At 48.6% G+C, this 26,550-nt stretch overlaps 11 protein-coding genes and 2 non-coding genes across 13 annotated transcripts; 8 read left to right on the top strand and 5 right to left on the bottom strand.

Moving 5' to 3' along the window:
- Positions 1 to 100: 100 nt before the first annotated feature.
- FPOAC1_000506 (uncharacterized protein) lies at positions 101 to 1,846 on the top strand (the record flags this gene model as incomplete). The annotated part of the gene is made up of 1 exon (XM_044845119.1): positions 101 to 1,846. One exon carries the CDS (start codon positions 101 to 103, stop codon positions 1,844 to 1,846), a length of 1,746 nt encoding a protein of 581 aa, XP_044711035.1.
- Positions 1,847 to 2,057: 211 nt separating this feature from the next.
- Positions 2,058 to 2,464, bottom strand: FPOAC1_000505 (uncharacterized protein; the record flags this gene model as incomplete). Its single annotated transcript, XM_044845118.1, has 2 exons — positions 2,058 to 2,093; positions 2,222 to 2,464. The coding sequence occupies 2 exons, from the start codon at positions 2,462 to 2,464 to the stop codon at positions 2,058 to 2,060; spliced, it is 279 nt and encodes a 92-aa protein (XP_044711034.1).
- Positions 2,465 to 3,197: 733 nt separating this feature from the next.
- FPOAC1_000504 lies at positions 3,198 to 3,293 on the top strand. The gene has a single exon. It is a non-coding gene; the product is annotated as a tRNA-Ile (tRNA).
- Positions 3,294 to 6,656: 3,363 nt separating this feature from the next.
- FPOAC1_000503 (uncharacterized protein) lies at positions 6,657 to 10,220 on the top strand (the record flags this gene model as incomplete). The annotated part of the gene is made up of 1 exon (XM_044845117.1): positions 6,657 to 10,220. The coding sequence occupies one exon, from the start codon at positions 6,657 to 6,659 to the stop codon at positions 10,218 to 10,220; it is 3,564 nt and encodes a 1,187-aa protein (XP_044711033.1).
- Positions 10,221 to 11,183: 963 nt separating this feature from the next.
- Positions 11,184 to 11,951, bottom strand: SLD5 (GINS complex subunit; the record flags this gene model as incomplete). Its single annotated transcript, XM_044845116.1, has 3 exons — positions 11,184 to 11,543; positions 11,592 to 11,772; positions 11,824 to 11,951. 3 exons carry the CDS (start codon positions 11,949 to 11,951, stop codon positions 11,184 to 11,186), a joined length of 669 nt encoding a protein of 222 aa, XP_044711032.1.
- Positions 11,952 to 12,556: 605 nt separating this feature from the next.
- On the bottom strand, positions 12,557 to 13,318 carry FPOAC1_000501 (uncharacterized protein; the record flags this gene model as incomplete). Its single annotated transcript, XM_044845115.1, has 2 exons — positions 12,557 to 12,731; positions 12,786 to 13,318. The coding sequence occupies 2 exons, from the start codon at positions 13,316 to 13,318 to the stop codon at positions 12,557 to 12,559; spliced, it is 708 nt and encodes a 235-aa protein (XP_044711031.1).
- Positions 13,319 to 13,756: 438 nt separating this feature from the next.
- FPOAC1_000500 (uncharacterized protein) lies at positions 13,757 to 15,726 on the top strand (the record flags this gene model as incomplete). The annotated part of the gene is made up of 3 exons (XM_044845114.1): positions 13,757 to 13,823; positions 13,877 to 15,537; positions 15,589 to 15,726. The coding sequence occupies 3 exons, from the start codon at positions 13,757 to 13,759 to the stop codon at positions 15,724 to 15,726; spliced, it is 1,866 nt and encodes a 621-aa protein (XP_044711030.1).
- Positions 15,727 to 16,031: 305 nt separating this feature from the next.
- On the top strand, positions 16,032 to 16,103 carry FPOAC1_000499. Its single transcript has one exon. It is a non-coding gene; the product is annotated as a tRNA-Asp (tRNA).
- Positions 16,104 to 17,000: 897 nt separating this feature from the next.
- Positions 17,001 to 18,317, top strand: AMT16 (Phospho-2-dehydro-3-deoxyheptonate aldolase amt16; the record flags this gene model as incomplete). The annotated part of the gene is made up of 4 exons (XM_044845113.1): positions 17,001 to 17,012; positions 17,076 to 17,130; positions 17,204 to 18,106; positions 18,160 to 18,317. The coding sequence occupies 4 exons, from the start codon at positions 17,001 to 17,003 to the stop codon at positions 18,315 to 18,317; spliced, it is 1,128 nt and encodes a 375-aa protein (XP_044711029.1).
- A 935-nt stretch (positions 18,318 to 19,252) lies between these two features.
- On the top strand, positions 19,253 to 20,421 carry FPOAC1_000497 (uncharacterized protein; the record flags this gene model as incomplete). The annotated part of the gene is made up of 2 exons (XM_044845112.1): positions 19,253 to 19,763; positions 19,814 to 20,421. The coding sequence occupies 2 exons, from the start codon at positions 19,253 to 19,255 to the stop codon at positions 20,419 to 20,421; spliced, it is 1,119 nt and encodes a 372-aa protein (XP_044711028.1).
- A 220-nt stretch (positions 20,422 to 20,641) lies between these two features.
- Positions 20,642 to 21,308, bottom strand: FPOAC1_000496 (uncharacterized protein; the record flags this gene model as incomplete). The annotated part of the gene is made up of 4 exons (XM_044845111.1): positions 20,642 to 20,931; positions 20,979 to 21,083; positions 21,133 to 21,250; positions 21,303 to 21,308. 4 exons carry the CDS (start codon positions 21,306 to 21,308, stop codon positions 20,642 to 20,644), a joined length of 519 nt encoding a protein of 172 aa, XP_044711027.1.
- Positions 21,309 to 22,102: 794 nt separating this feature from the next.
- NAR1 (Cytosolic Fe-S cluster assembly factor nar1) lies at positions 22,103 to 23,830 on the top strand (the record flags this gene model as incomplete). The annotated part of the gene is made up of 1 exon (XM_044845110.1): positions 22,103 to 23,830. One exon carries the CDS (start codon positions 22,103 to 22,105, stop codon positions 23,828 to 23,830), a length of 1,728 nt encoding a protein of 575 aa, XP_044711026.1.
- A 23-nt stretch (positions 23,831 to 23,853) lies between these two features.
- FPOAC1_000494 (uncharacterized protein) lies at positions 23,854 to 24,749 on the bottom strand (the record flags this gene model as incomplete). Its single annotated transcript, XM_044845109.1, has 2 exons — positions 23,854 to 24,514; positions 24,583 to 24,749. The coding sequence occupies 2 exons, from the start codon at positions 24,747 to 24,749 to the stop codon at positions 23,854 to 23,856; spliced, it is 828 nt and encodes a 275-aa protein (XP_044711025.1).
- Between the last annotated feature and the right edge of the window lie 1,801 nt (positions 24,750 to 26,550).

Genomic DNA, 26,550 nt, shown 5'->3' with positions numbered 1-26,550 from the left:
AAGGCTGATCGGACCCTCTAAAAAAATTCCATGCGGTAAACATTTCGTCCAAGTCAGAACCCGCAAACCTCATTTTGGTTGACATAAACCATAACTAAAAATGGCGCCACCACAAGACGAAGAGATGCTGGATCCCTCATCTTCCTCCTCCTCGGATAACGAGTCTCAATTTGACTCGGAAGATGATGTTCCCCAGAAAAAGCCCACCATTGCGCTTTACGATAAGGATTCGGACGAAGAAGAGTTGGAACGTCTTGTTCTAGGTAACAAGGCCGGTTTCCGTGCGCAATTGTTCAACGACGATGGGGTTTTCAACAGCAACTGGGATGATGAGGGCAAGGAGCTTCAGCTCGCTGAGCAGGATCCTGGTCTGGAGGATGTTGAAGATGCCGATCTCTTCATGTTTGATACCGGCACTGGTGCAGGCGCTGCCAATGTTACCCAGGCTGCAAAGACAACCGATTTGAACGCCCCTGCATGGGAGGATAGCGACGACGATAGACTGGCAGTCTCACTTGCTGGAGCCACCAGGTTACGAAAACTACGAAAGACGGAGGCCGAAGACCTTGTTAGCGGAACTGAGTACAGCCAAAGATTGCGACAGCAATACCTTCGACTAAACCCTCTTCCCGCTTGGGCGCGCGAATCAAACGGACGACCGACCAAGCGAAGACGATCATCGGCTGCATCCAACTCTTCAGACGATAGCGACTCGGATTCGGAGGTTTCTGCGCAGCCTCTTGAGAAGTTCCTTCGAGACGTCAACAGCCTGGCTGGAGTTGGATCAACCCAAAAGAAGCGCCTACGGCCCGAGGTCATTGATATTCAACGCACGCGAGAGATTCCAGACAAGCACAATGCGCCCGTTGGCTGTCTATCTTTCCACCCCGAGTACCCAGTTCTCCTGTCCTCCAGTACCGCCTCTATCCTCTATCTCCATCACATCGCGCCCGCCGCTCACCCTACACCTAATCCTCAGTTGACCTCTGTGCAAGTCAAGCAAGTCGACGTTCGACGAGCCGAATTCCTATATCCCCATGGCGACAAGATATTCTTTGCTGGACGTCGAAAGTACTTCCACCACTGGGACCTTAAGTCAGGAAATGTGCAGAAGACGACGCAAATCCAAGGACATCGACTTGAGCATAAGTCAATGGAGCGTTTCAAGCTCAGCCCGTGCGGTCGCTACATGGCGATTGTGGCATCTACCAAAAAGGGAGGCGGTATCATCAACGTATTGAACACGACATCTATGCAATGGATTGCTGCCGCTAGACTAGCAAGTCGTAACGGCATTGCTGACTTTGCTTGGTGGAGCACTGGAAACGGAATGACCATCCTTGGAAAGGACGGCCAAGTCGGCGAGTATAGCATGGAGAGCCGCTCTTTCTTGGGTGTATGGCACGATGAGGGTTGTGTCGGTGGTATTGTCCTGGCTCTTGGTGGTCATCAAGGCCCTGCTGCTCTGGGCGACGATCGCTGGGTTGCGGTCGGTTCCAACAGCGGTATCACCAACATTTACGACCGCAATGAGCTCCTCTTCCTCAATTCAGAGGAAATAACCATCAAGGAGCGCCCAACACCCACACGAGTCTTTGAGCAGCTCGTCACGCCCATCACACACATCACATTTTCTCCAGATGGTCAACTGATGGCTTTTGGAAGTCAGCACAAGAAGGATGCGCTGCGACTGGTGCATCTCCCTACTTGCACGGTGTACCGTAACTGGCCCACAGACCAGACGCCTCTTGGAAGAATTACGGCGGTTGCCTTTGGAAACCAGAGTGACTTGTTGGCGGTTGGTAATGATACAGGAAAGATTAGGCTGTGGGAGATCAGGAATTAGATACTTAATGGGCATCAAAACGGCGTATGTTTATCTATGAGTGCTACTCTCAATTCTTTTACACAAGTGATTCATCCCCCGTGCCCATTGCCCCTTTTCAACACTCCGCACACATCCTCGGTATTAATCAACACATGGCTTGAAAATCAAAGTCTTCAACAATGTGGACAGTGGGCTACCATTGGGTACTTTGCGCCTGGGGAAAAACGCGTTATTCTTCCTCGTCCAACGCATAAGCGCGCTTCTGCTTTGGAATAGCATTACCCCATGGGGCTTGTCGTCACATGCCAGGAATTGCTTGATGTTGACGTTTACACCCCTGAGCGCCTAGCAACGGTCAATATCACAACATCTATGTTTTGGTGCCTGGCTTACTTGTCGGCATTTTGTCTTGCTAGGCAGATCACCAGGAAGGCCTAGATCGACACACAGTCGCTGGAAGTCTTCCAGGTTGCCCTTTTGGAAATAGTCATTCCATTGTTCAAGGAGAGACATGCGTTTGCTGGGAGTCTCGGATGAAGTGGTTGGCGTAAGGGCCAAGGCGTCAAGGCCAGCGACGATGTCGCTCTCCGAGTCATCATACTCGAAGGTAGTCACGGCCGTTGTGTGTTTGGACATTGTGTAGTTGAGATGTGTTCAAGTAGACGGGCTTGTCGCTGGCCTGACTCGGTAAAGATGCTGAATCGAAAGAGGTTAGGGACTATAATGAAAGAGAAACTTGATGAATATGAGAAGAATTCACATCGGGTAATGACAGTTTACGCCTGCGGTTAACCCGAATTCATATCGCTTACCGGCATTCACTACATGTCTGCTGTAGTTTGCCTCCCGTTGCGCAGTGACTAACCGCTCATCATTTGTTCTACAGTGTGATATCCTTGTCTTTGTCCGGTACCTTTGCACGTCACAATTAACATAAAACGGGACTTTTGGGGGATAAGAGAGGAGGTGGCTTTCATTTACTATGATGTACCTAGTCGGCATCGATGGCATATCTGCACAATACCCCCTCACATACAATCATCTCAAAATACCAAAGCTTATAGTGACGTTCTCGTCTGTGCCATGTTTGGCGACTCATTGGCAATCTCGAAAAAGATGTGAGCTTAACAGCAGTATCTCCGAAGTACAACATGAGGGACAGCAGTGGTCAAGATAAGTAAAGTCAAGGACCCTTGAAGATTACACTATAATGAGCAGTATTTCAACGGAGTAGTTGTAGCTGGGGGGCAAACTCTCGTCCATATCTAATTCCTAAATTCTTCTGTTGTAGATACTACTGCTGGGCGACGAGGATGACTGTAGTTCTCTATTTCGTGATACTATCACTTCCTTCAACAACAGTTGATCGGCTTCCATAGCTCAGTTGGTTAGAGCGTCGTACTAATACTTCATTCCGAGTGTTCGGTAAATGCGAAGGTCTCAGGTTCAAGCCCTGGTGGGAGCATCGCTCCAGCGCCTGTCAGCTGTAATTTTTTGTCTGTTTTCAGTTTACCTTTTTTTTTTCTATCTTATAGGTTCACTCACTCCTTTCCCTGTTGCTAATGTTGATCAGAGTTGTCTTTTTCTAACTAGGTGACTCTGCTTAGCTACTAAGATAGGTACTGTAAGTCACTTACTAACCAACGTTATTTGAAACTCTCCCTAAAGAGCATATCCGTCCTCTTTGCTGGAAAGCTCAACAATGTTCCAGTCGAGCATAGCCGATTTCAACCGGCTACAATTGTCTCATTTGGTGACTGTTGGAGCGACTTACATGTAGTTGCTGCTTGAAACCCTGCTTCAAAATAAAGCTGTGGATCTTGACTCTCCGGACGAAAGCCGAGAAAATGAGATGGGATTTCGCTTCCGGTCTACGGGGACAGTATATGCGGGTGAGTTCATGTATTATGTACTTTACATGATGGAGCCGGCCGCCGATACAGAGACCGTGGACCCAGAGGATTTTATTATTGCGACAAGACGCAAGTATCTATCTGTCCATCCCTAGAAAGTATTGAGTCAACATCGTAAGATGCAATCTATTTCAAGTGTTCAGATCGCTGTAGGGTAAGAGAACCGGCGCTGGCCTGAGATTGCGGAGAGAATCGGGTGAAGTATAGACAAGGATGTGATGATAAGACCATTACATCAAATCCAGCAAGTTCTTTAGAAGCAGAGGCCTTCCGTTTAATACGTGTTGATTACGGATGTGGTAGTGTCAGCTGCGTGTCGGAACACTATTGACAGATTATGTCAATCTCAATTGGTCAACTAATCGCCATGAATGACCCAAGACGGGCTCACCCAGGCTTGTTAGCGCACTCATGAAGTAATTTTCAATCAGAGTTGGTGTTGCAGCCTGCAATGCACAATGTGATATGCGATGCAGAGACTGCACCGTACATAAATGCCGCCGGGGAAGCCTGGCATGGAGTGCGCAAGCGTGGCCTGACTTGTACGAGTTGGATGAAAGTAGACCCAGCGGCAGTGGTCAACGGATTCGCCGGTGGTCAGATCTCGACGCGGAATTACGACAGGATACCATGGTCTCAGGCGAGATTTGTTTCTTGTATTGCTGGTCATTGAAGAATTGAGTTTTGCCCAGCGAGATCAGAACAGCTGGCAAGTCAATGCGAAACTGTCATATTGACGATCCATTCAGCCTAGGACACGATTGATTAGAAGAAGGCCTTAAAAGAGCCGATGGCCTACTGGTTCAAAGCGTCCATTCAGCTCGTTGAAAAGGAATGAGGTGGTGTGCATGATAGGGCTCAGAGTTTCGATGCTTGAGTCGTGATTGGCCAGTTAGCGCTTTGTCATCTTTCAGACGACAACTCTTCAAAGACATTTGCTGATCAGCATTTGTTTAACGAAGACCGCGAGTTTAAAAAAGGAAGTTAGATAGGAAATCAAATGACCAAATAAAGCATAACAGCCAACCAATCTGCCGGAACTAACAAGAGAAAGTTCAACAAGGCTGGCTGATCCGAAAATGCTTGACTAGTCCGTCATCCTATCTATACATACGGCATGTCAGCTGTAATCACATTGCTTGCGTTTTAAGCGAGACCAAGGGTTCATCATGGATCCGATCAAAACCTTCTTTCCTTGTTTCGGTAGCCAAGAATGAGGCTGCTGGATATGCAAAATGCTCGATCCCTTGCATACTCTAACAGAAGAAGCTGGACTGGACGCACAAAGATGGAGAAGCAGAGGCACATCATATCATAGGCCACAAAATTTGATCTGAGACAAGCAGCAAGCAACAGACAGCTTTAGCTCGAGCCCAAATCTGAGCCGTTAGTATCCTGGCATTTCTCTGGTCACTTATCGAATGATAAAGGAATTAAAGACCAGGGTTCAACTGTTCGATTTTATAGTGGAGTTGAACGCATGGATGCGAAAACCCCGCTGAAGCACCCACAAGCTTGGGCCAGCCTCCAACTTCCAGGGCATCTTGCAAGGTTATCAGCCCACACTAGAGCAGCACTAGCAGAGCAAGGTAACTATGACTTGCACACAAATGCAGGAGGAAGCGTGCTATCGGTGTCGGATCTCCATAGCCGTTTATCAAAACTCGATTTTATCGTGGGGCAGTGGATATTATATTCCATGAAAAAAGGAACTTATTAGTTAGAGGAGAGAAGAATTTGATAAGGAACTAAAAAAAAGTCAAAAGAAACTGGAAAAACGGCAACAAGTTCCAACTCCAGGCAGTTAGAAACCCAATTACAGGTCATCAGAAACTGTCCCGAGCTGAGATGTAGTCCATCATAAATTAAAATGTCACGCCACAACCGTCAGCTAGATGCCCCGGATAACAGGGTCTCACGGCCTTGCGCCCTCCATCACATCTCACGCCCAGCTTGCCGTGGCATGATACCAACCTGGTCTACGAGAAACGCACGGAAGTATACATACAAAATACCACACCCAACAACCCCCCTCAAGGCCGGCGCGTCCCGGTAAAGAGTTGCTGGATCATGACAAGACAAACATTCCACTTTGCCATAGACTTTGTGAGATGCCGGGTCATGGGCAATCTGCCTTGGAGGAAATCGATCCATGACCTAGTACTACTATCATTACGAACACTGCCCTTAAACGGGCAACCGGCATCAGTTGCGGGTAGAGAAGCAAACAGGAACAATATCATCAAGAGAGAATCTTTAAAAAGACCCGCCACGCTTTCCATGCGCTGTGCAAGGCCGCTTCCCCCTCCCCCCTCATGTTCACCAGTGAAATCACATCTTTTTGCTCTTTGCGATCGTCGCAAGCATTAGTGCTTCAATCTCTTAAACTTAGCTCAACCAGCCACAGCCTTTTCTCACGGTAGCATCTCTATCCGTATACGGTCACAGTCGACGTTCCATTCAACTTGCGCCAACGCACATTCCTGGAAAAGCCCTGCCGTTCATTGATCCAACCATCTATCTGCGCATTGATAGACATTCCCTTGTCAGACCTAACAAAGTATCCAAGACTTTTGGTCTCCGCCTATACCTACGCTACGTCTTAGTCGATCACTCCCAGACTGTAATCAGCACCCCCGTCGCCGAGTCTTTCCTGCCTTGGTATCTGCTTTTCATTACGCCTGGCCTCACTGGTTTCATCTTTTCTTCCTCAATATTTCATCCTTGTTGAGTTTCCTGTCGCCGATCAACAAGATCTTATACAATCTCGTTTTGAGTCCATATCAGCATACACCAGAACGGCCTTCGATGGAAATCCTGTGCCATTGCGCACCACAACTCTAATCGCAACACCCTCTTAACGGTGGTTGAAAACTCCAACGTTGGTAATCCGTTTCACCAGAGGCTAACTCAATATGCACCTGCGAAGGTCAAGTAACTCGGCCGATGGTCATTCTTCCACGCCTTCACCTTCATTCTCCTTGTCAAGCACCAAACGTCGATTCCCTCTTCTAAGTAGGAGGAAAACCCGACACTCAGACGTCTCAGAATCCTCGATTCCTCCACTGGCATCGCCGTCTGCATCACCTTTGCCCAACCAGAAGGATACCAAACCCAGTCTTCGGGTGCATGTCGATATCAAATTTGAGGGCCCACACAGCTCTGAATATGTTCGCGACTATGAAGCTTCATCCCAACTAAACGCTACGGATCGCATCTGTCAAGCACTTCTCTCACGCCTGCAGCATTGCTCATCCGAGCTCATCACACGCCATGACAGCAACGCACTCGATCCGCTTCGCAAGCCTCATCGTGATGTTAAACCATTGCGATATCGCATCACATATCGTGTTGAACGCGATGGTGTTAATCTAGTAGAAAAGTCTTTGCGGTCTTTCCAAGAGTATGAGTTGACGCATGATGATACTCGCGAGGTTGTTGCTGCCACCGACCGAATCATCGGCCTCTTCTTAGTGCGCCACGACCCCGGATTTCGATGGTCTGAGTCCGCTGAGAATGAACCAGCTAGCCCCGAGACTGAGACCTTTCGGCCGTGCACCGGCCGACCTCAGTCCATGGCGTGCATCCCCCGGTCTCATTTCGTTCACGATTCCCAGAAATTCGAGTTTGTTTCTGGATATTCCATTGAGCTTTTCTTGCGCAGTCGTTGCGCCACCCGGTACCCAGAGAGCCGGAATGCTTCCATCAAGATCGACAGTCACCAGCCTTCGCCTTTGCCTCTCCTGCTTGGTGAGGAGTTGACAACCCGAGTTTCTAATCTCATCATCGACCCAGTCGATGCCTGGAAGCGCAAATTTGACAAGCGTCATAAGTCTTGCGCGGGACTAGAAGGCAGTGGTGGTTGCTCGCATATCGAGGATGGAGCCGTGGACATTATGGTCAAAGTCCGAAACCATATTGGTCCTGACTATACGTATTTCTCTCATCGCATCCAAACGAGCAAGGTCCTCTTCAATGACCACAACGGCCGTGACTTTGACGAGTTCGCGAATCAAGTCAAGGCAAAGTTGGAGAAAGCTCGCGATCTGACTGACAAGTCTATGCGCTCTCTGGATGACCTCGTTCTCACTATTCATGAGTTGCGTGGCAAAGCCTGGGCTGTTCATGAGCCTCTCGTTGTTCGACTCGACCCAACGATTACATACTGTCGCCAAACTATGGAGGCCGTCATGGAGCGCCTTCAGACAGGTATCAGCAATGTGCTTGAACACCACGAGGATGCTCTCGCTACCATGACTGTCCACAAGCGGGGCCATCTCATCTTCGATGGGTTTCTCGACGGTGCTGGCGGCGTTGATACCGTGCATTTCGAAAAGTTTGCTACCCCTGACCTGGAGCGCAAGGCTCTGGAGGCTCACTTGAAAGAACGTATTCGCTCAGATATCACAATGCTTTGCAGGGATACCTGTGCTATCGACTGTCCTGAAGCGCTGCCGAACTTGCGGTTCAAGGCAAGCGGAAGCACTGCATCTCCCTTTGGGGCAGCTTCATTGACCAGACCAGCTTTGTCGACAGCTGGCTCATCTGTAGCACCCACTACACCTTCACTCACTGCCTCTCCTCTCCTGCGCCAAGCCTCTGAATCTTCTTTCAACGGATCTTTTGCTAGCAGCCATTCTGATAATGCACTTGCCAGGAAGGTTGCAATGCAAAACTTAAGGGATTCTGCTGAACCTCCTTCGACACCAGCAACCCCATCACCTGATTTACGCCGCGTTCCATCAGGCATTCAGATGGCCAAGAAGCATGGATACATGTCTGATTTCATGGCAGACGACGAAAACCAGTCCGAAACCCCGTCTACTCCAAGCCTGGTAGATACTGATAGTATAAGCCCTCGAGACAGTGTCGTCGCAACCCCATCGCGGTCGGCAACCAATGACCAGTCCAACGAGGGACTTCGAATCGTCGACGATGGACGAAGAATTATCTACCAAGAGCAATCTGACATGGATGCTATTGCAAGCGGAATGGTGCAATTCCACCGCCCCATCACCGATGATGATGAGCCCATTCAGCTCACCAAGGACAAGTCGTCCGAGAACTCCGATAAGAAATCGGTCCGCCACTTACTCAATACTCGTATGCCTGATCTTTCAGGTAATTTGGACCACCTCACTCTGTCTGGGGAGAATGGTGTTGTTGCATCTCAAGAAGAAACACAATCTGTAGCTCCTGTGACAACAGAGCTCCAGAGAGCCGATGTGGCCATGGAGGAAACCCTAAGCGAGGAGAACGTCACGGACACTCCTCATACTAAACGAGATGAGCAGTGTAAGATGGATGAGGCCAGAGATGTGCCTCGTCAGTACTCAACCGAAGTTGAGGCAAATTCGAAGTCTGAGACGAGCTTTGGAAGCACTCCTGAAGCTAGCATCCATGAGGAAATTGAGACTCAAGAAACGCAGTTGTCCAATGATTCTGAAGTACCGACACCCAAGGCTGACACTGTCGCTACTGGGGACCAGGATATTATAGACGTTGATGCAGCACGGAAGACACTTGATGTTTCTGTGCTGACCTATTTCCCCAGACCCCCTTCGATCCACTCGCAGGCTGGCGAGGTCAACCGCAATGACCAGAAGGAGGAGGAGCCCTCAGAATTTCCGTTCGAACTTCCAGCGCCTGATACAAAGGAAATTGAGGAGCTGTCCCAGATTGACAACCCTCAGGTGTTTGAAGGAGCACCAGCCTCGAGCGATTCTGAAATCTCAATGCAGGGAGATACCAATAACCAGGAAGATCAACCACTAATCGGCACAGAACAAGTCGAGAACACACCTCCCTCTCTTGCTGCCCCAGCCCAGTCTCAGGCCGAGACCGCAGATACAGTTCCTGGATCTCACCCTGAGATGATTACTCATTTCCTCGAGACGGTCCCAGAAGACACTCCCCTCGAGTCTTCTCCTACAGTGACCGAAGATGTACAGGCAGTATCGACTGAATCATCAAAGTCTCTGGTAGGGGCCCCGAAGTTTGATGAGCGCCCTCACCTACCGACCATGGCCTCGGCACCTCTAGAAAGGATGCCACTTCAGGAAGACTTTGCCATAGACTCAGAAGAAGACGAGAAAAAGGGGCAAGAGACTCCTCGAAACTTTGATGTTTCTGACTTCTCTGACGCTCTTTCACGACCTCGAACTAGGCCTCGTACCAACACCCTTCCTGGGCGTAGATACTCGACAGCCTTGACCCTTGAGATCGACCTCAAGGCCCATTGTGATCCCGATGAAGAGGACTCACCTACTGACTCGCCTCCAAAGAGTGCCAGTGGTGATTGGCGACCGTACACGCTCCATCGTCGTCAACCTTCCGCTGGTTTTATCGGCTTGCCAGAGCAACGTCGTCTGCATTCTGTTGGGCTTCGCAGTGCCGTTCTGCCATATCGTTGGCAGCAAATGCGACGTGAACAGGCACTTTTGGAAGGGCGGCCCGGCACATCGCATAGCGAGGCATAGATTTAAATCGCATATACGATCCAAATGAAAGTCTCCATTTTTCTCGGACTGAAGTCCATCTCGTAAACAACACAACAATTTCACTATCAGGAATGGGGAAACGGATGGGATAGGAAGAAAGGAAAGCAACTAGCCAATAAGTCCAGAAATGGCGTGGTGTTGGAAATGTTGAATTCGTTTTTTGCTTGCGGGGTATTTTGGACTTGAAGCATGGTATAATATTGAGGATACCATTTTAGAGAGTTTATCTAACGATTGTTTATTTCGGAAAGCTTGTAGTTCATTCATATGTTAATACATTGACATGCCGGAAACTGATTGATATCTCGAGCCTTTACCATGGGGTACTTCTCTTATCATCGTTCTATATACCGGTGTCTCCGTTAGCCCCCAACGTAGCTGCATATAATTCAACGCTGACTTGGGTTGTGTCTCAGATAGGTGATGTTGGTTTCTTGGCTGTGCCATCTTTATCATATCTGACAGCACAGCGGAGTGAGATAATGTCGAGAGCTGACTTGCTATGCGTGTAGACACTGAAGTTGAGGTATGCGACATGCACCCGGGATCAGCCTTCGAGGTCAGACTGCCAATAACAGTAGATACAAAGACAGCGCATCGATTCTTAGTGGACTTCTCACGTAATGGGCTGAGAGCACCTCGACAACCAAACTTAGCATGCCCAGTTCGACTGCAGAGGCGATACTGCCATCCGAGGTAATGCCAAAAACGAGGGAGGAACCGTTCAGATCATAAACTCGAGGGGAAGATGTGCTTCCTTGATAGCGCAATGACAATGTAATGCAGTCTTTGTTCTCGAGCGAGTTTCTTTGTTATCTCGAAGCCGATGCCTTTGTTTGCGCGGGTGACGAGGACGATGGTAGTATGAGGGATGATTTTATGGTGGTTAGCAGTTGTATCGGTGCATACCGCCTTTGACCATCATTGGTTGAGTTGACCACCTCAGACAAGTTCAGCGTCACCGACATCGACCATGTACTTTGCACTGGACCACCGTATGATGAGGATGTCGCCATTTGTAGCAGGAAGGGTGATATCGGCATCAGTTCCCTTGCCGTACACATCCTTGTCTCTGAGCATACGAATAAAAACAGCCGTGTCTAAATCTGGTGAATCGATCATGCTGATGTTGCCTGCTGTGTCGTTGAGATTCTGCAGTTGCTGGGGAAACGATCCCAGGAAAGATGAGAGGTAGTGATTGTGCAAGAGAGCTTGGTGTCTTGTGGCGTAGGCTACTTCTGTTGGTGACAATCTGTCTCTGAGCTCTTGGCTTGAAAGGTAGTGCAAAGTGTGTTTATCAATCTAAGGGCTTAGTTCGGCGATGCTTCCTGGAGTGAACATATAACTCACCTTTGCAATGCGGGCTCGCAGGAAGCTTCTCACGAGGAACTTGTAACGCTCAAGCTCAGTCTGAATAACGATGAGGGCGAAGTTGGTCTTGGGGTCCATGTCACCAGTCATGTCCTCGACCTTTTCTATCTGGGACTTGATGCGCGCGTTGACACGCTCGAACAACCCGTCCGTTGGCCATCTATAGATAATTAGAAACCGTCATATTTGTGAATAATAGTGAGAAACCTACTCTAGAAGCTCAGGGGCCGATCGCTCGGCGATCCAGAGACGCGTCAAAGCTTGCAGGTCGCGTGTCTCGCTAGGAATGCCGTGAGATGAGGGATCGACTTGGCGGAGGATATCGTCAATATCCATCATGCTGAAATTTGAGTATTTATCAGAAGAAAGACTGAAAGATTTGGTGGTAGAAGGGTGATATCAGTGTAGCTTGGCCGTTGATTTGGATGAAGTTGTAGTGGGGTTTCTCTGATTTGAAGAGCCATTCCTATGAGCGGGGCAACTCACACTCACTGAACCGCTTGTGCCTTTAAGCATACTACATACCTACCTACACTTGAGAAGGGTAGGGATATTGATATGTAAAGTAAATGAATATCTCTCTCTGGGGTATCTTTGATGATCGAGTTTTACTCAATTTCAATGGTAGACTAGAAATGTGCAATGCCAAACTTCAACTGCGATCCTCCCAAACTTATGCTCATTACATCGATTGCTCCTGAAAAAATGAGATACTTGATACAGCGAGTAGTTATAGATTTATACAGTTTACTAGAGAATTGTAGATTAATTAACATTCTGTATTGTTGTGCTGGGCCAGCGACGCAGCGTTCTATAATGATGTAGCGGTGCTTTTCAAGCCTCAAAAGCATAATGATAAGGTTTCTATACTCTTAAGTCATGTGTCAGAACGCTGCCTGTCGCTGGTGCAGTGGTTATATACTTCTTGTTCGACTATAGACGAATCACTGAACCTTCTTAAGAGGCTTGTGGGCTTCCATCTGAGCAGTCTGATAACCATTGACTCGTCCATACAACCACTTCAGGCCTGACGAAGACACAGTGACCAGAACAGCAGCAAAAGTGAACAAGGCAATTCGTTGATTCGTAGACAAAAGCTCAAACAGAGGGTAAGGGTACCTGGTGCTTAAGTTAGCATTGCATGTCTGTATTCTAAATATGAGAGAAACCTACCATCCGTTGTGGCTGAAGCAAAGCTCTACCCAATACCAATAAGAAAACGCAAGGGTAGTCCCGATTGCCATAACTGCATAGGCCGGAATTGTCCACGGAGGGCTGAAAAGAAGAAGGTCCAAAGTCAGGAACACTGCAGGCGCAAGATGGAAACCGACGTCAGGAATGATATGGATATAAAATTCGGTAGGCATGAGCAGTTTGGGGTCGATAAATTTGATCCCCCAGTATAGGATGGAAATGACGACTTCCATAGGCGTAGCGAGAACTGCAACGTAGTTCTTGACTTGGAAGAGAGTTCGGCTCAAAGTGAGATCAGCCAAAGCGCCGGCAACAAAGGCAAGCAACGATGCTGAAAGACCAATGATTGTGAGGAATTGGAAGTGCCATCCATAGGCCTTGGCCATAGGAACGTCCCATTCTCTGAGAAATTGAAAGTTGTAGCTGAATGATGCTATACCAAAAAGGTGAAGTAATAGCGAAAGACCCCTTGCGGGTGATGTGAGCTTTTGAAGAGGGTGACGATGTGCCATGTTGATCGAGGTCTAGTGAGGTTATATAGATCTAAACTGTTCTTGGTCTCAAGCAAATTGTTTCACAAGTTTGACAATAAATAAGACGCTGAGATGATATTTAAGAACCTAATTCACATGACATCTGCAAAAGAACAAGGAATCGTATCCAAGCCGGAGTCTCGGAGTTGATCAAGTCCCGTCTCTTCATGTCATGACCTCAATGTGGATCTCAGACCCGTTGAAAGGAAGCTTCTTGGACATGGCTACCAGGTAACTAGGTCTTAGCACAGCCACAATTCAAGGTCGTGCCACATGAGGCTGAATTTGTCCAGACAACAATCTAATCCTGTCGCAAACTGTAGATTAAACAAATGATGCACTTCTGAAAGCTACCAACTTGTCGCAATATCTACAACCGCCCAATTGAAATCTCAATAAACGGGCCAATAACTGAAAATGGCGTCAGACGATGACAACCGCTCGCAGAAGCGCAATCACTCCGAGTTCCGCGACGATGCTTCAGGTATGAAATACAACCCCCATCGTGTACCTTGAACATACTAACAATGACCATAGACAGCTCCTCCGATGATGACATGGGCCCTCAGTTACCCTCCCAAGCTCCCAAGAAGAAAAGACGAGTACTACCACACGAAAAGCTCTACGTCGCCGCTTTGCCCAAGTCGCCTCGATACTCCAAATCTCTTATGCACAAAGAGCAAATCCTCTTTGCGACATGGACTCCCCTGACCGAATTCCTCATCACATCCTCGATAGACGGCGTTGTCAAATTTTGGAAAAAGATTGCGCAAGGCATTGATTTCGTCAAAGAGTTTAAGGCGCACGATGGCGAGATCAAGTCGGTTTCAGTGAGCAAGGATGGCCGAAGCTTTGCGACCGTTGGCGTGGACGAAACAGTCAAGATCTTTGATGTCATCACATTTGATCTCCTGGCTATGATTTCTCTTAACTATGCTCCTAACTGCGTTTGTTGGGTTCACAGCAAGGGCGCCTCCTTACCGCTCCTGGCCGTCTCCGAAGCATCGAAGCCCCTGATACATATTTACGATGGACGAGGAGAGAAGGAAGAAGCTATCCACACGATCAAGGGCTTACATCGAAAGCCTGTACACTTGATGGCGTACAATGAGGCGTATGACTGTGTAGTTTCCGCGGACGAGGGTGGCATGCTCGAATACTGGCGACCCAGCGGAGACTACGAAAAACCCGAGGGGGTTTTCGAGTACAAGAGTTCAACAAACCTGTTTGATTTCAAAAAGGCCAAATCCATACCATCATGTCTGTCTATATCACCAAACGGCAAGAGTCTCGTCACCTTTTCTTTACCCGATAGAAAGATTCGCATGTTTGATTTCGCTACGGCCAAGTTACATCGCGAGTACGACGAGTCTCTGCAGGTTGCTGAAGAAATGCATCGCGCAGGGACAGGGGCTGCCAAATTGGATAACGTCGAATTCGGTCGCAGAGCTGCTCACGAAAGGGATATCGAGTCGGATACGCTCAAGTACAAGACGAATGTTATCTTTGACGAGTCGGGCAACTTTATCATTTACGGCTCTATGCTGGGAATCAAGGTCCTCAACACATACACCAACCAAGTGGTCAAGGTGTATGGAAAGGACGAAAACTTCCGCGCTGTCAACATTGGCATCTACCAAGGACAGCCTCAGAAGAAGGGAATAACGACAGTCGAAATGGGTGCTTCCGTTAACCCTCTTTTGCAAGAAGCAGAATCTCGAGACCCCATGCTAGTCGCGACTGGCGTTGGCAAAGTGAGATTCTACATGTTTACGAACGAAGAGGAGGTCTCCAAGTCGACCCGAGATGTCCAGAACGAGAAGCCAACGATGTTGGGCCACAAGAAGGATGCAAAGGCCAAAAAGACGGAAACCGGTACGGCTGCCATCCTTCGCACGACCTACGGTGACATCCACATCCGTCTATTCCCCGACGCAGCACCAAAGACTGTTGAGAACTTTGTCACACATTCTAAGAACGGTTATTACAACAACACAATATTCCACCGTGTGATTCGGAAGTTTATGATCCAAGGAGGAGACCCTCTTGGAGATGGTACTGGTGGTGAGAGTATCTGGGGACGTGAGTTTGAGGATGAGTTCAGCAGTCTCAAGCACGACAAGCCATTCACCGTCAGCATGGCCAATGCAGGACCCAACACCAATGCCAGTCAGTTCTTTATCACAACGGAAAAGACAGTGAGTAGTTCTTCGCATTTTTGTAAAAAAGTATTTGCTAACCCTTGATAGCCCTGGCTGGATGGCAAGCACACGATTTTTGGTCGCGCAACACAAGGTTTTGATATCATCCATAAGATTGAGAATGTGCGGACGCACAAGGAAAAGCCTGAAGAGGACATCAAGATTGTCAACATTGATATCATATAGTACAGTCTGATCACCAAGAATTAGCTTGTAATAGAGGTTCCACGAAGCCCACGTTAATAAAGTCTTTTACATATTGTATCAAGTAAGACGGAGAATACATATATGGGTCACCAACTTGCAAGGAGTGCGCATATACATTAGGTAGGTAGGTACTCAAAAGGCAGAGCTCGACCTAGCCAGCACCGACCCAACTTGGAGACACTATCAGTACAATAATTCAGATCCGAAGCTGCTAGACTCTATAGAAGCTAAAGCGAGACCCGCAGACATCGAACTCCGCTACAATGGTTGCTCAACAACCATCATCTTCCGTAGTATAGTGGTCAGTATGCAAGCTTGTCACGCTTGAGACCCGGGTTCAATTCCCGGCGGGAGAGTTCCAGCCACCTGCGATACGCAGGATTCTTCTTTTTGCATTTCTCAATAACTTTTGGTCTGTTTGCCTAGCTGTTGTCAGGGCGTTTCAGCTAACGGGCGTGGAGTATTGTCCTGTCTGTCTGTTTGCCCTTTCTACTGTAACAACAATCTAAACGCCATGAGCCACGAATGAAACTTGACCAATTGGATTAATACACCTTGCAATGTGCACAGGGACTATGTCGGTAGTGGTACAGTTCGGTGAACCATATTAAGTTGATAGTAAGCATGGGTAGCATTGTATTGTTCATCTCTGCTTAGTAGTACCTAGGTAGATAGACTCTGGTATTCACAATCACAAATTCACAACAAAGAAATAGCCCCCTACAATTAAAAAAAAAAAATAGCGATCACTAACGTTTAGCTTGAATTAGTGCCCAACGCCAGTACCTGGTGGCTAATAATAAGTGGCAAGTAGTGGCCATTCTCATCCTTTTGGTTCCAAGTGAGTCAAGCTAAAATTCTGGAGCTTTCAGATGTAGTACAGTACTTGATCATCCACTGGGATTGCACGGGCGACACTTGTACCTGCCTTTCTTGGGATTCGCTGCTAGACCGGAAGAAGTGGGTGGGGCTCAGAGAGATTGGTCCAATTAGGGTACAGACAATCGCAACCCATGTAGTGACTCTCTTGAGTCTTACAGCCCGAGGCCGGCGCAAATAGAAAGGAAGGGAACCAACTTAGAGACAGCTAAAAGACTTTATTTTTCTGACTGTATCTTGATTCTTCTTCTTTTCCCTCTTTCTTTATCTTCATCTTTGCATTCATCTCTTTGATACCCCTTTCTCCTCGTGCTCTTCACACGCATCTACACAATTGAAACTTCTTCCTCTCTACCCCCACCATCATCGTCACAATGTCTGCGTCTGTAAGTCGACCCCTCCAAGCTCTCTCAACCCTGATTCTGGACAGTGACTCACGATAATCTCAGTTCTTTATCCCAAATAAGAATGTTGGCAACCAAGCTGACTCTGAAGATTGGAGAAGTGAGTACATACTCTAAGATTTGGCCTACACAATTTACCCAACCAGCGCATGTACTAATTGATACTCTTTCAGTCCGTGGTTATAACCCTTTGACTCCCCCGGACCTGCTCCAGCACGAAATCTCCCAAACCTCCGAATCAAAGAAGACAGTCCTCGAGGGCCGCAACGAAACTGTCGCTATTGTCAATGGCACCGACGAGAAGAACCGATTGCTCGTTGTTATTGGCCCATGTTCCATCCACGACCCCGCGGCTGCCCTTGCCTACTGCGACCTCCTCTTGAAGGAGAAGGAAAAGCACAAGGATGAGCTTCTTATTGTTATGCGATCTTACCTCGAGAAGCCGCGCACAACTGTTGGCTGGAAGGGCTTGATCAACGACCCCGATATCGATGGCAGCTTCAAGATTAACAAGGGTCTGCGCATCTCTAGACAGCTCTTTGTTGATCTGACTGCCAAGGGCATGCCTATTGCCAGCGAAATGCTGGATACCATCTCACCCCAGTTCCTTGCTGATTTGCTCTCAGTCGGTGCCATTGGCGCCCGTACAACTGAGAGTCAGCTCCACCGTGAACTTGCCAGTGGCCTGAGTTTCCCTGTGGGCTTCAAGAACGGCACTGATGGTTCTCTGGGCGTCGCTATTGATGCCATTGGTGCGGCCCAGCATCCTCACCATTTCCTTTCGGTTACCAAGCCTGGCGTTGTCGCCATTGTTGGTACTGAGGGCAACAATGACTGCTTCGTTATCCTCCGAGGTGGCTCCAAGGGCACCAACTTCGACGCTGAGAGCATTGCTCTTGCTAAGGAGGCGCTTCAGAAGAAGGGTGTGCGACAGCGAGTTATGATTGACTGCAGTCATGGAAACTCTTCCAAGGACCACAAGAACCAACCCAAGGTTGCTGCTGATATCGCCGGCCAGATCTCCAAGGGCGAGGATGGCATCATGGGAGTTATGATTGAGAGCAACATTAACGAGGGTAAGTTAAGAAAGTGTCTGCGACAGAATGAGCGTCAGCTAACATGTCAACAGGTAACCAAAAGGTTCCCGCCGAGGGCAAGTCCGGACTCAAGTACGGCGTCAGCATCACTGATGCTTGTATCAGCTGGGAGGATACCATCTCCACGCTCGACACTCTTGCGCAGGCCGTGAAAGACCGCCGCAAGCTTGCCAACTCAAATGGTGCCTAAATTTGGCGTATGCCCTCCCGAGAAGCTATGATTCTTTCTGCACATATAGGAACACAAAATTTGGTGAGATTGAGGATTCGTATTGTTGCAATAGCTCGCACATTGGGTTCAAGGCCTGGAGTTTTAGGGTTTGTTGATTAAGGGATAAATCAAAAGATGATGTTTGACAAGACATACAATGGGAAAAGCCTGTGACTGCCAATATGATATCGTAGAGATTTCATTTTCTATTGTTTGACTCAGTAATTTCCCTATCCGACCAGAGTATATCACACTGGCTTTGCCTGACTTGGCAGTTCGAGCCTGTATGTACTGTGTGTCAGAACACTTGGCTATGCGACAATGAGAATCCAGTCATGTGTTTATTACAAATTCTAACCTTTGGGTTTCAGGGTATAGAAATAACTGACCTGGAAGCGCGCCATCGATTGGCATAACCTGAATCGCTATTGTTCCTTAGTTATGCTTTGACAACAAGTCTCCATGAAACGCTGAAGATCGTATTGCTCTTTTAGCACTGTATTGCTAAGCTTCTACTTGGCGCTCTTGAACAACGGCCAGTCTCAGGGTAACAGAAAAATCGACCATTACAAGCACAAGAGACGAAATTAATAAGTCAGCTTATGCTCCTTAGACCACACCTCTTAGACTACTTATTTTTGTACCCTAAGATTTAGGAGGCCAATTTTCCTGCTACCTACTGGAACGGGCAGCTCAGCATTTACTTATCGCCAATCTGCTTTTAAGTTCCTTCCCGACACTCTTTACCTACCTATCCTTGTCATCAAACGGCTTGCCATTTCTTTCGTACCTCCACAACACTTACTTCTCCTTAACAACTCAGAAACCTCCACAATCGCCCTCCCCTCCCTAATCCTAACGACCAAGGAGACGCGCCTCGGTATCAACCACGCGAATATATCCATCACGCGAATATGGCACGCGATACTTCACCGGAATCACCACTCTCATCGACCTACGAGTCGGAAATAGATGAGGATGGTGTTCATGACTACGACGAGTCGACACTGCGACCTTCAAAACGCCAGCGACTCGAAGCTGGATCAACAACATCATCAGCTGTAATCCCCGATGCTGAACCAGAAGCTGTACCAGAACCTGACCCTCTCGAGGGCATGTCCGACGTCTCATCTGACACTTCAGGCGATATTCCAAGTTCCCCTATCAATGCGCGTCTTGATGAAGAGGACTTCCAAGAGCAAGTGACGAAATGCGACTGGGACGGTTGCCCAGCAGGCGACCAGGGCAACATGGACAAGTTGGTTGAACACATTCACAACTCCCATATCGAAAACAGACAAAAGAAATACACATGCGAATGGATGAGCTGCACTAGAAAGGGTCTGCCTCATGCCAGTGGCTATGCCCTGAAGGCGCACATGCGCAGCCATACCAGGGAGAAGCCATTCTACTGTTATTTGCCTGGTATATTCACCCACACCAAACGCTCGTATGACGTCCCTAACCTGTAACAGAGTGCGATCGATCATTCACAAGATCAGATGCGCTGGCCAAGCATATGCGAACCGTCCACGAGACAGAGGCTCTCCGACCATCCGACCCAGTCCCCAAGTCGATGCAATCCGGACCCCAGGGCAAGGGAGGCAAGATCAAGATCATTATGAAGACCAACCAGCACTCACAAAGCGGTCACGACGACATGGATGACATCAACGGAGACGAAGCCAACGCCGAGTACTTTACACCCCTGACGGACGAGTTGTTTACCCCCGATGAGCTCGAACTCCCCGTTGACAAGCTCTACCGAAAGTGCCATTGGGAGGCCAAGTGGGCTGAGGAGATTGGCGAGTCACTTATGAGTGAATGCAAGGAGTGGGAGAACATCTACTTCCAGGAGTGGCGCGAGAAGGAAGTGCTGCTACACCAAGCTATCAAAAGTGAAGTTGACTGGCATGGTCGACGACAGGCTATCCTGACGGGGGCGGTCGATGTTCAAGTGCCTGGAGCCATTGAGAGTGTCGAGACCGTCGAGACTATCGAGGGAGAGAAGACTAACGGTGCTCAATACCAAGACCAAGATACAGCAACGAATGGGATAACAGCATCCGTGACCGAGGAATAGAGGTTGTTGGCCGACTCTATCTTTGGCCCATTAAAGGACATCCTGTAAACTAAGTATCAAACCAAACGAACGGAAATGGAGTTGGGGTTGGGGGAGTTGACCATGGGAATTGGGAATCTTGCACAGCGGACGGGTTTATTATAGATCCCGGAAAGCAAAACAAAACTATGATTTAATAATTACTCCGCGGTTCTTATACACATTTCCAATAACAATTTCTCTACAGAGCCTTCTTTTTGGCCCGATATGACTGCGAGTTCTTGAACGGAAATCCGCTCGTGCTCTGGTCAAACTTGTGATACCGGCTCGTCATAGCTTTATCGCCGGCAAACAAAACGCAGTATATTCCAAAAATCGCAAAGATTGTGCTTCCTGCGCAACCAAGTAGGAAACCTGTCTCGCTGGTCCAAGCGTAGCGACCATAGCAGTAGAATGCGCTCGAGACGTGGTGAAGGGTGGATACGAGGACAGCGGCGGAGGCATAGGGAGATGGTGCGCCATCAGGAGCTTCTGCCGCAGTGTTAGAGGTGGATATCGAGTGAGCAGTGAATATTTACCCTTTGAAGTGCTATCGAGAGGGAGAGCACCTGAAAGGACGACCACCATGAGGCCAAGCGCAAGAAGGGCTAGACCGAGCGATCGACCAAAGTAGGTCTCGAGAGCTGAACTGGTGTTAGTCGCGATAATGACAAAGGTTCGTCAGTAACTCACGGGAAGAAGGATCATTCTCAGATCGGAGAAGCGATCCAACAAAGGAAGGCCAGAGGATAAGAGGCAGTGCCTGAGTTCCGAGCCAGGCAAAGTTTCCAAAGCTGTACGATGCGATAGCCTAAGAAGATCAGTCAGTTGGTGAATTGAAAGGTCCACAACGAAATACATACACTCATTGTTAAAGATGTATATAAACAAAGTCGTGATTGTGTCAATTGGCGATTATAGAGTGAGTTGAAGCAAGAGAGAACTGTACCAGGGAAGCGTAGAGAGAGTTGTTACAAGGTCGTTCGTTGCCTCTGAACTTGTCCACGTCAAGACGTCTCAAAACAGATGAACTTATACGTCACCAACAATCCAAGCCAAGCAGGGTACGTACTGCATCCGGTCATTCCATCTATCCATACCTAGGTACTAACCTAGGTAACCCCCACTTCCGAACCGACTGAGCCTGGACTGACAGAATTGCCTTGCCACCCAAAAAATGGAACTGACAGACTGACAAGAGCCGCTTTCTTCTGGAACCCTTAAGAGTGAGGGGCCGATCTCGCTTGTCTGTGACCCTATCATAACGACTTTATTGCCTATCTATTATTTTAGCACGGTGTGATACGCCGTCTTCGCCGTGTCCGACGCTCCGAGGAGTTAGTTATACAAGACCAAGCCGAACCGCATGAGAGCCGTTCGAAGATTGAGATACTTTAAACATCATTATATCCTTATCCTTTCATGTGACTGAAGCCTTGTCGCCCATGATATAACAAGCAATTTACCCTTTGTCCCAGAATATTGCACAAGTTTATTTGTCAGCCAGTAACGTCTATATTCTCCATTTAAATTTTCTAGAGGGGCAATTACTCAACTACGGCGCACTGCGACAACTACGAACTCTCCATACTCGATACTCTGAACAGCGTCCTCGTCTCTCTTCTTCCACCCCCCGAAACTCCCCAGCGAAGCAACCGGCGCCATGAGTGCCATTCTATCTGCCGACGACCTCAACGACTTCATCTCTCCCGGTGTCGCCTGTATCAAACCCATCGAAACTCTCCCCTCCGCCCCGCCCCCGCAATCGCAGTCTCTCGAGACCGAAGTTATACTTGACGGCCAACAGCCTACCGCAAACCCAAATGCGCCCGCACAGATTTCCCTCACAGATTGCCTAGCCTGCTCTGGCTGCGTCACATCCGCCGAGGCTGTCCTAGTGAGCCTCCAGAGCCATGCTGAAGTTCTCACAACACTCGACTCGGCTCCGGCTCTGAGGCTGGTGACTGATGACAGTGGCAAGTTCAGAGTCGAGGGGTTGGAGGATGAGAACGCAAAGCTTTTCGTTGCGAGTGTGAGCCCTCAGACAAGAGCCAACCTGGCGGCAGCATGCGGCGCAGGTGTTTCGGAGGCTCAAGTCGGACACATGCTTGACAATCTGTTTCGCGGGCCTGAAGGTGTCGCAAGTGGAGGTAAACACAATAACGAATTCACATGGGTTGTTGATACCAACACTGCGAGAGAAGCAACCCTCGTCCTAGGCGCAGACGAAGTCCTCAGCTCTTCACAATCCACACCCGCGACACCAGCCAAACCGATACTCGCATCATCCTGCCCCGGCTGGGTTTGTTACGCCGAGAAGACCCATCCCCATGTTCTACCACATATTTCAAAGGTCAAATCGCCACAGGCTCTGATGGGCACATTGCTCAAGACGACACTGAGCCGAGCATTGGGTATTTCGCCTAGTCGCATTTGGCACCTGGCTATCATGCCATGCTTCGACAAGAAGCTCGAAGCCAGTCGAGAAGAGCTGACCGAGGAGGTCTGGGCCGAAGGGGAAATTCGAGGCCGAGGTGTCCGTGATGTCGACTGTGTCATCACAAGCAAAGAGATTCTCATGCTCGCCGAGTCAAGGGGCCTCAACTTCTTCAGCATTCCCAAAACACCACTGTCCAAGAGCAACCCATTCCCCGATCCCAAACTTCATGATTTTCTTTTCCCCCGGCGACTGCCTGGAAATCCACCTCGCGAGGCCGGTACATCAGGTGGTTTGTTGTGGCATATTCTCCAAAGCCGAGCGGCACAGACGCCTGGAGCAGAGATTGTGCATACCCGTGGTCGCAATGTCGATGTAGCAGAGTACTCTATCGTTGTCAACGGCGAGCCAGTCTTCCGTGCCGCTCGGTACTATGGTTTTAGAAACATCCAAAACCTTGTTCGAAGGTTAAAGCCTGCCAAGCCGTCTCGAATGCCTGGCGGCAAGCCGTTCGGGAGTGCCCGAAGGCCGGCAGGCAAGGCAGCCTCTCTTGAATATAGTTATGTCGAAGTTATGGCATGTCCCGGAGGTTGTACCAACGGCGGTGGTCAAATCAAAGTCGACGATCCTGTTGTCATGGAGCGAAAGGATTATTCTGGCAATCCAGGTCCGCAGGAGCAAAAGAGCTGGCTTGCGGAAGTCGACGAGGCATACTTCTCCGGAGAGGAAGCAGGCACCACCGAAGCTATTGTTAATGGGTCTGCAGAAGCTGTTGGTGGTATTTCTCATTCGTACATACATGATACCCTGGCGCATTGGGCGGAGATCACAAATATTGGACTAGATAGACTTGCATTTACAACATATCGCGAGGTTATTAGCGACGTTGGAAAGGAGGCAACCACAGACGAGACAGTGGTGCAGCTGGCTGGAAAGATTGGAGGCGGATGGTAGGTAAAGTTTGTCGATAGAAATAATCAACTGCCCTTACCACCTCGCTGAGCAAAGCCGAAACCCCCTCTGCCACTTCCATCCGGCCCCTTAGGTGCTCGGATTGGTGCCTGTGGTTGCATTTGCTGCTGCCCATCGCGGGGAGTTACGCTTCTTCCGGGCGACGAAAATTCCGGCTGCCGTTTTTGTGATACTGGCTCGGGTTTTGGTGAGTGATTCGGGTCGAACAACTCGCGGCCCGAGCCCGACATATTTTGCATTCTACGCGGAGCATCAAAGCCACGGTTATCGGATTGACGGGTCTCGTTGTTTCTGTAACCACCACGTCCCCTGCCACGGCCGCGGCCAGTGTAGCCATCGGCTTTCGGCGGGGTAACTGTGCCAGGTGAGGAGGCTCCTGAAGATGGGTTCGATTCTCCAAAGATCTTGGCCCTGGCTTCTTCGTATCGTCTTTGCTTCTCCTCCCTGTCGCGCTTTTGTTTCGCTCGGATTTCCTCCGGGGTCATTGGTACCTCCTTCTTTACTTCGCTATCATCATCGAGTGAGAGTCCGGACATGCCTGCAGTAGCATCGCGCTTAGCGATGACTGGTTTCCGGCTGAGTACTTTAACCTGTGGTTTGAACGGAGTTGTGAGAGAGACACCTGAGGTGCTAGCCTCATAGTAGTTAAAAGTTGGCGGAGCATCGCTGTCATGTGGAAATTCCTAATATTAGCGAAACACTTGGGGAAGTTGCCAAAGTTAGAGAGGGCTTACGCAGACTCCCAAAGCTTGCGATTCTGCTCAGCATGCTGTGCTAAGCGTTCTGCCTTGGACAGAGGTACTTGAGGGACGGGTTGTTCAGGCTCCTTGGCCATCTTGTCTGCTTGAGTCTCCCAATCATCCTCCCAGGCGTCAGGGACAAATGTCGATTTCTTGCTCATGATGAATATCTTTCCACTTGGTGTTTGCGGTTCAGGTTATATGTCAACGTCGTCGTCTTCGTCGTGGGAAATGGTGTTTGACAGTATTGTTGGATATCGTGAAGTCGGGCATGGGGCGAGGTCAAGTCGACTATTTGGAGGGTTGGTACCTTTGGTCGAAAGAGAAAAGGAACAGGGCAAGACAGGCTCAGGGTGTTGGTGGTGTTGGTGGGTTTTTGGCTGGGCCCTCGGGAGAGCTAATTAAGGCTTTCATTGAGAGATGGAGAGCTGAGTTGGCTGAGAATGGAACTCACGACGTAAGATTGGTACTTGTCTGGGTGCGTTATTGATGGAATTGCCGGCACTGTGAATGTATAGAAAACTAGAGAAATTTGTGATGAGTGTCAAGTATAGTCTAGGTTGTATGACAGAAATCTATAGAGCATATATCCTTTGGACAACTCATTTTCTGCCCTTTCATCTTTCCAGTCAATGTCTCTATTCAGAGCTTGAAATTCATGGAATATTGCGGGGTGGCTTGTCATTCTGGTGGGGCAGCCACGCTGGACTGGAATCCGGATCCAAGCCGCTCTCTAATTCAAGCATTCAGCCCAGCATTCAATGCCTACTACGTAAGATGCAATACCGCCAAACAAAACAAGTTCTTGCCTTGTAACCACCTTTTGAACTTCATCTCGACCACGATATTACTTGAACAAAGCAGCCAGTATTTATATCTACAAGACGCATTACGCTCCTTTGGATTCAATGGCTGGAGGACCACGTTCTTCGTCTACACAACACGAAATGACCGAGCGCACTGCCAACACATATTTGAAAAGGGTCCTGGATGAGGGCGAGATGACTCGTGCCAAGCTAACTGACCAGAATGTCAGTATTTGTATGTTCTTCCCGAAGAAAGTTCCCATTAGTGTGATCGTTGATTATTGATAAGGTCTTTAGTGAACTATCCAGACCCGCTCACGTCTCGACCCCAACTTCAAAGATATCCTCAAGGAGTGACCTCTGAGATGGATGTGAGATGGTGCCGGATGATTGAAGAGTCTAAGAAGAGAGCCTGAGCTCTGATGCCGAATATGGAAGAATCGACGAAGGCCCGAGAGTAGTGAACTTTACGGCCGGTTGCAGGCCAGAGAAACCGCCGCCTTCGTACTAGGAAACACTTTATACACACTGGCACAAACGTTTAATGATAATAAAACCTTTTAATGTTCGCAAAAGAGGTGAATACGGTGAATTGGATCGGCCTATTACTATATACCGTGCTTCAGGAGACCCTGCTATTGGAGTAACTTAGCTATCCTGTTCGAGGGCTGAATATCAAGTTAGACCTCCCTTCTACCAAAGCATATGTCCATGGCTGGGCCTGTCAAACAGCAGCAAATACAACGTACTTGGGATCCGTGTCCTTTTTTTAGCAAACGAGACAACATACCCCTTTTGCAGGTTCCGTTACACCAATTTCTGAGTCCTGTAGCTTTGATGTCACGGGTACACTAGCTATACAAATCATTTCCAGGTTCCTATCTCCGTCTGTCAGGATATTAGTCGCACAAGCAAACGCGGCTCAGATGCTTTGCACCTGTTAACTACTTCACCAACCCTATGAGAACTCTCCTATATGATCTGTAGATGCCTTGCATTCGTTGAGAGCGGCTCAGCCTTGATATAATAAGCTGACAAGAGAGAAAAGCTCAGCCATGAGACGCCACAAATTTCAGCTATCGGGCACAGGCATGTCGCTTTGCTGACCCCTGACATGTTTCACTAGACCACCCAAGATCAAATGTCACTGTATCCC

Source organism: Fusarium poae, chromosome 1, assembly GCF_019609905.1.
Source record: "Fusarium poae strain DAOMC 252244 chromosome 1, whole genome shotgun sequence".
Taxonomy (NCBI): domain Eukaryota; kingdom Fungi; phylum Ascomycota; class Sordariomycetes; order Hypocreales; family Nectriaceae; genus Fusarium; species Fusarium poae.
The sequence above is the reverse complement of the archived record's forward strand: the minus strand, read 5'-3'. Positions and strand labels throughout refer to the sequence as shown.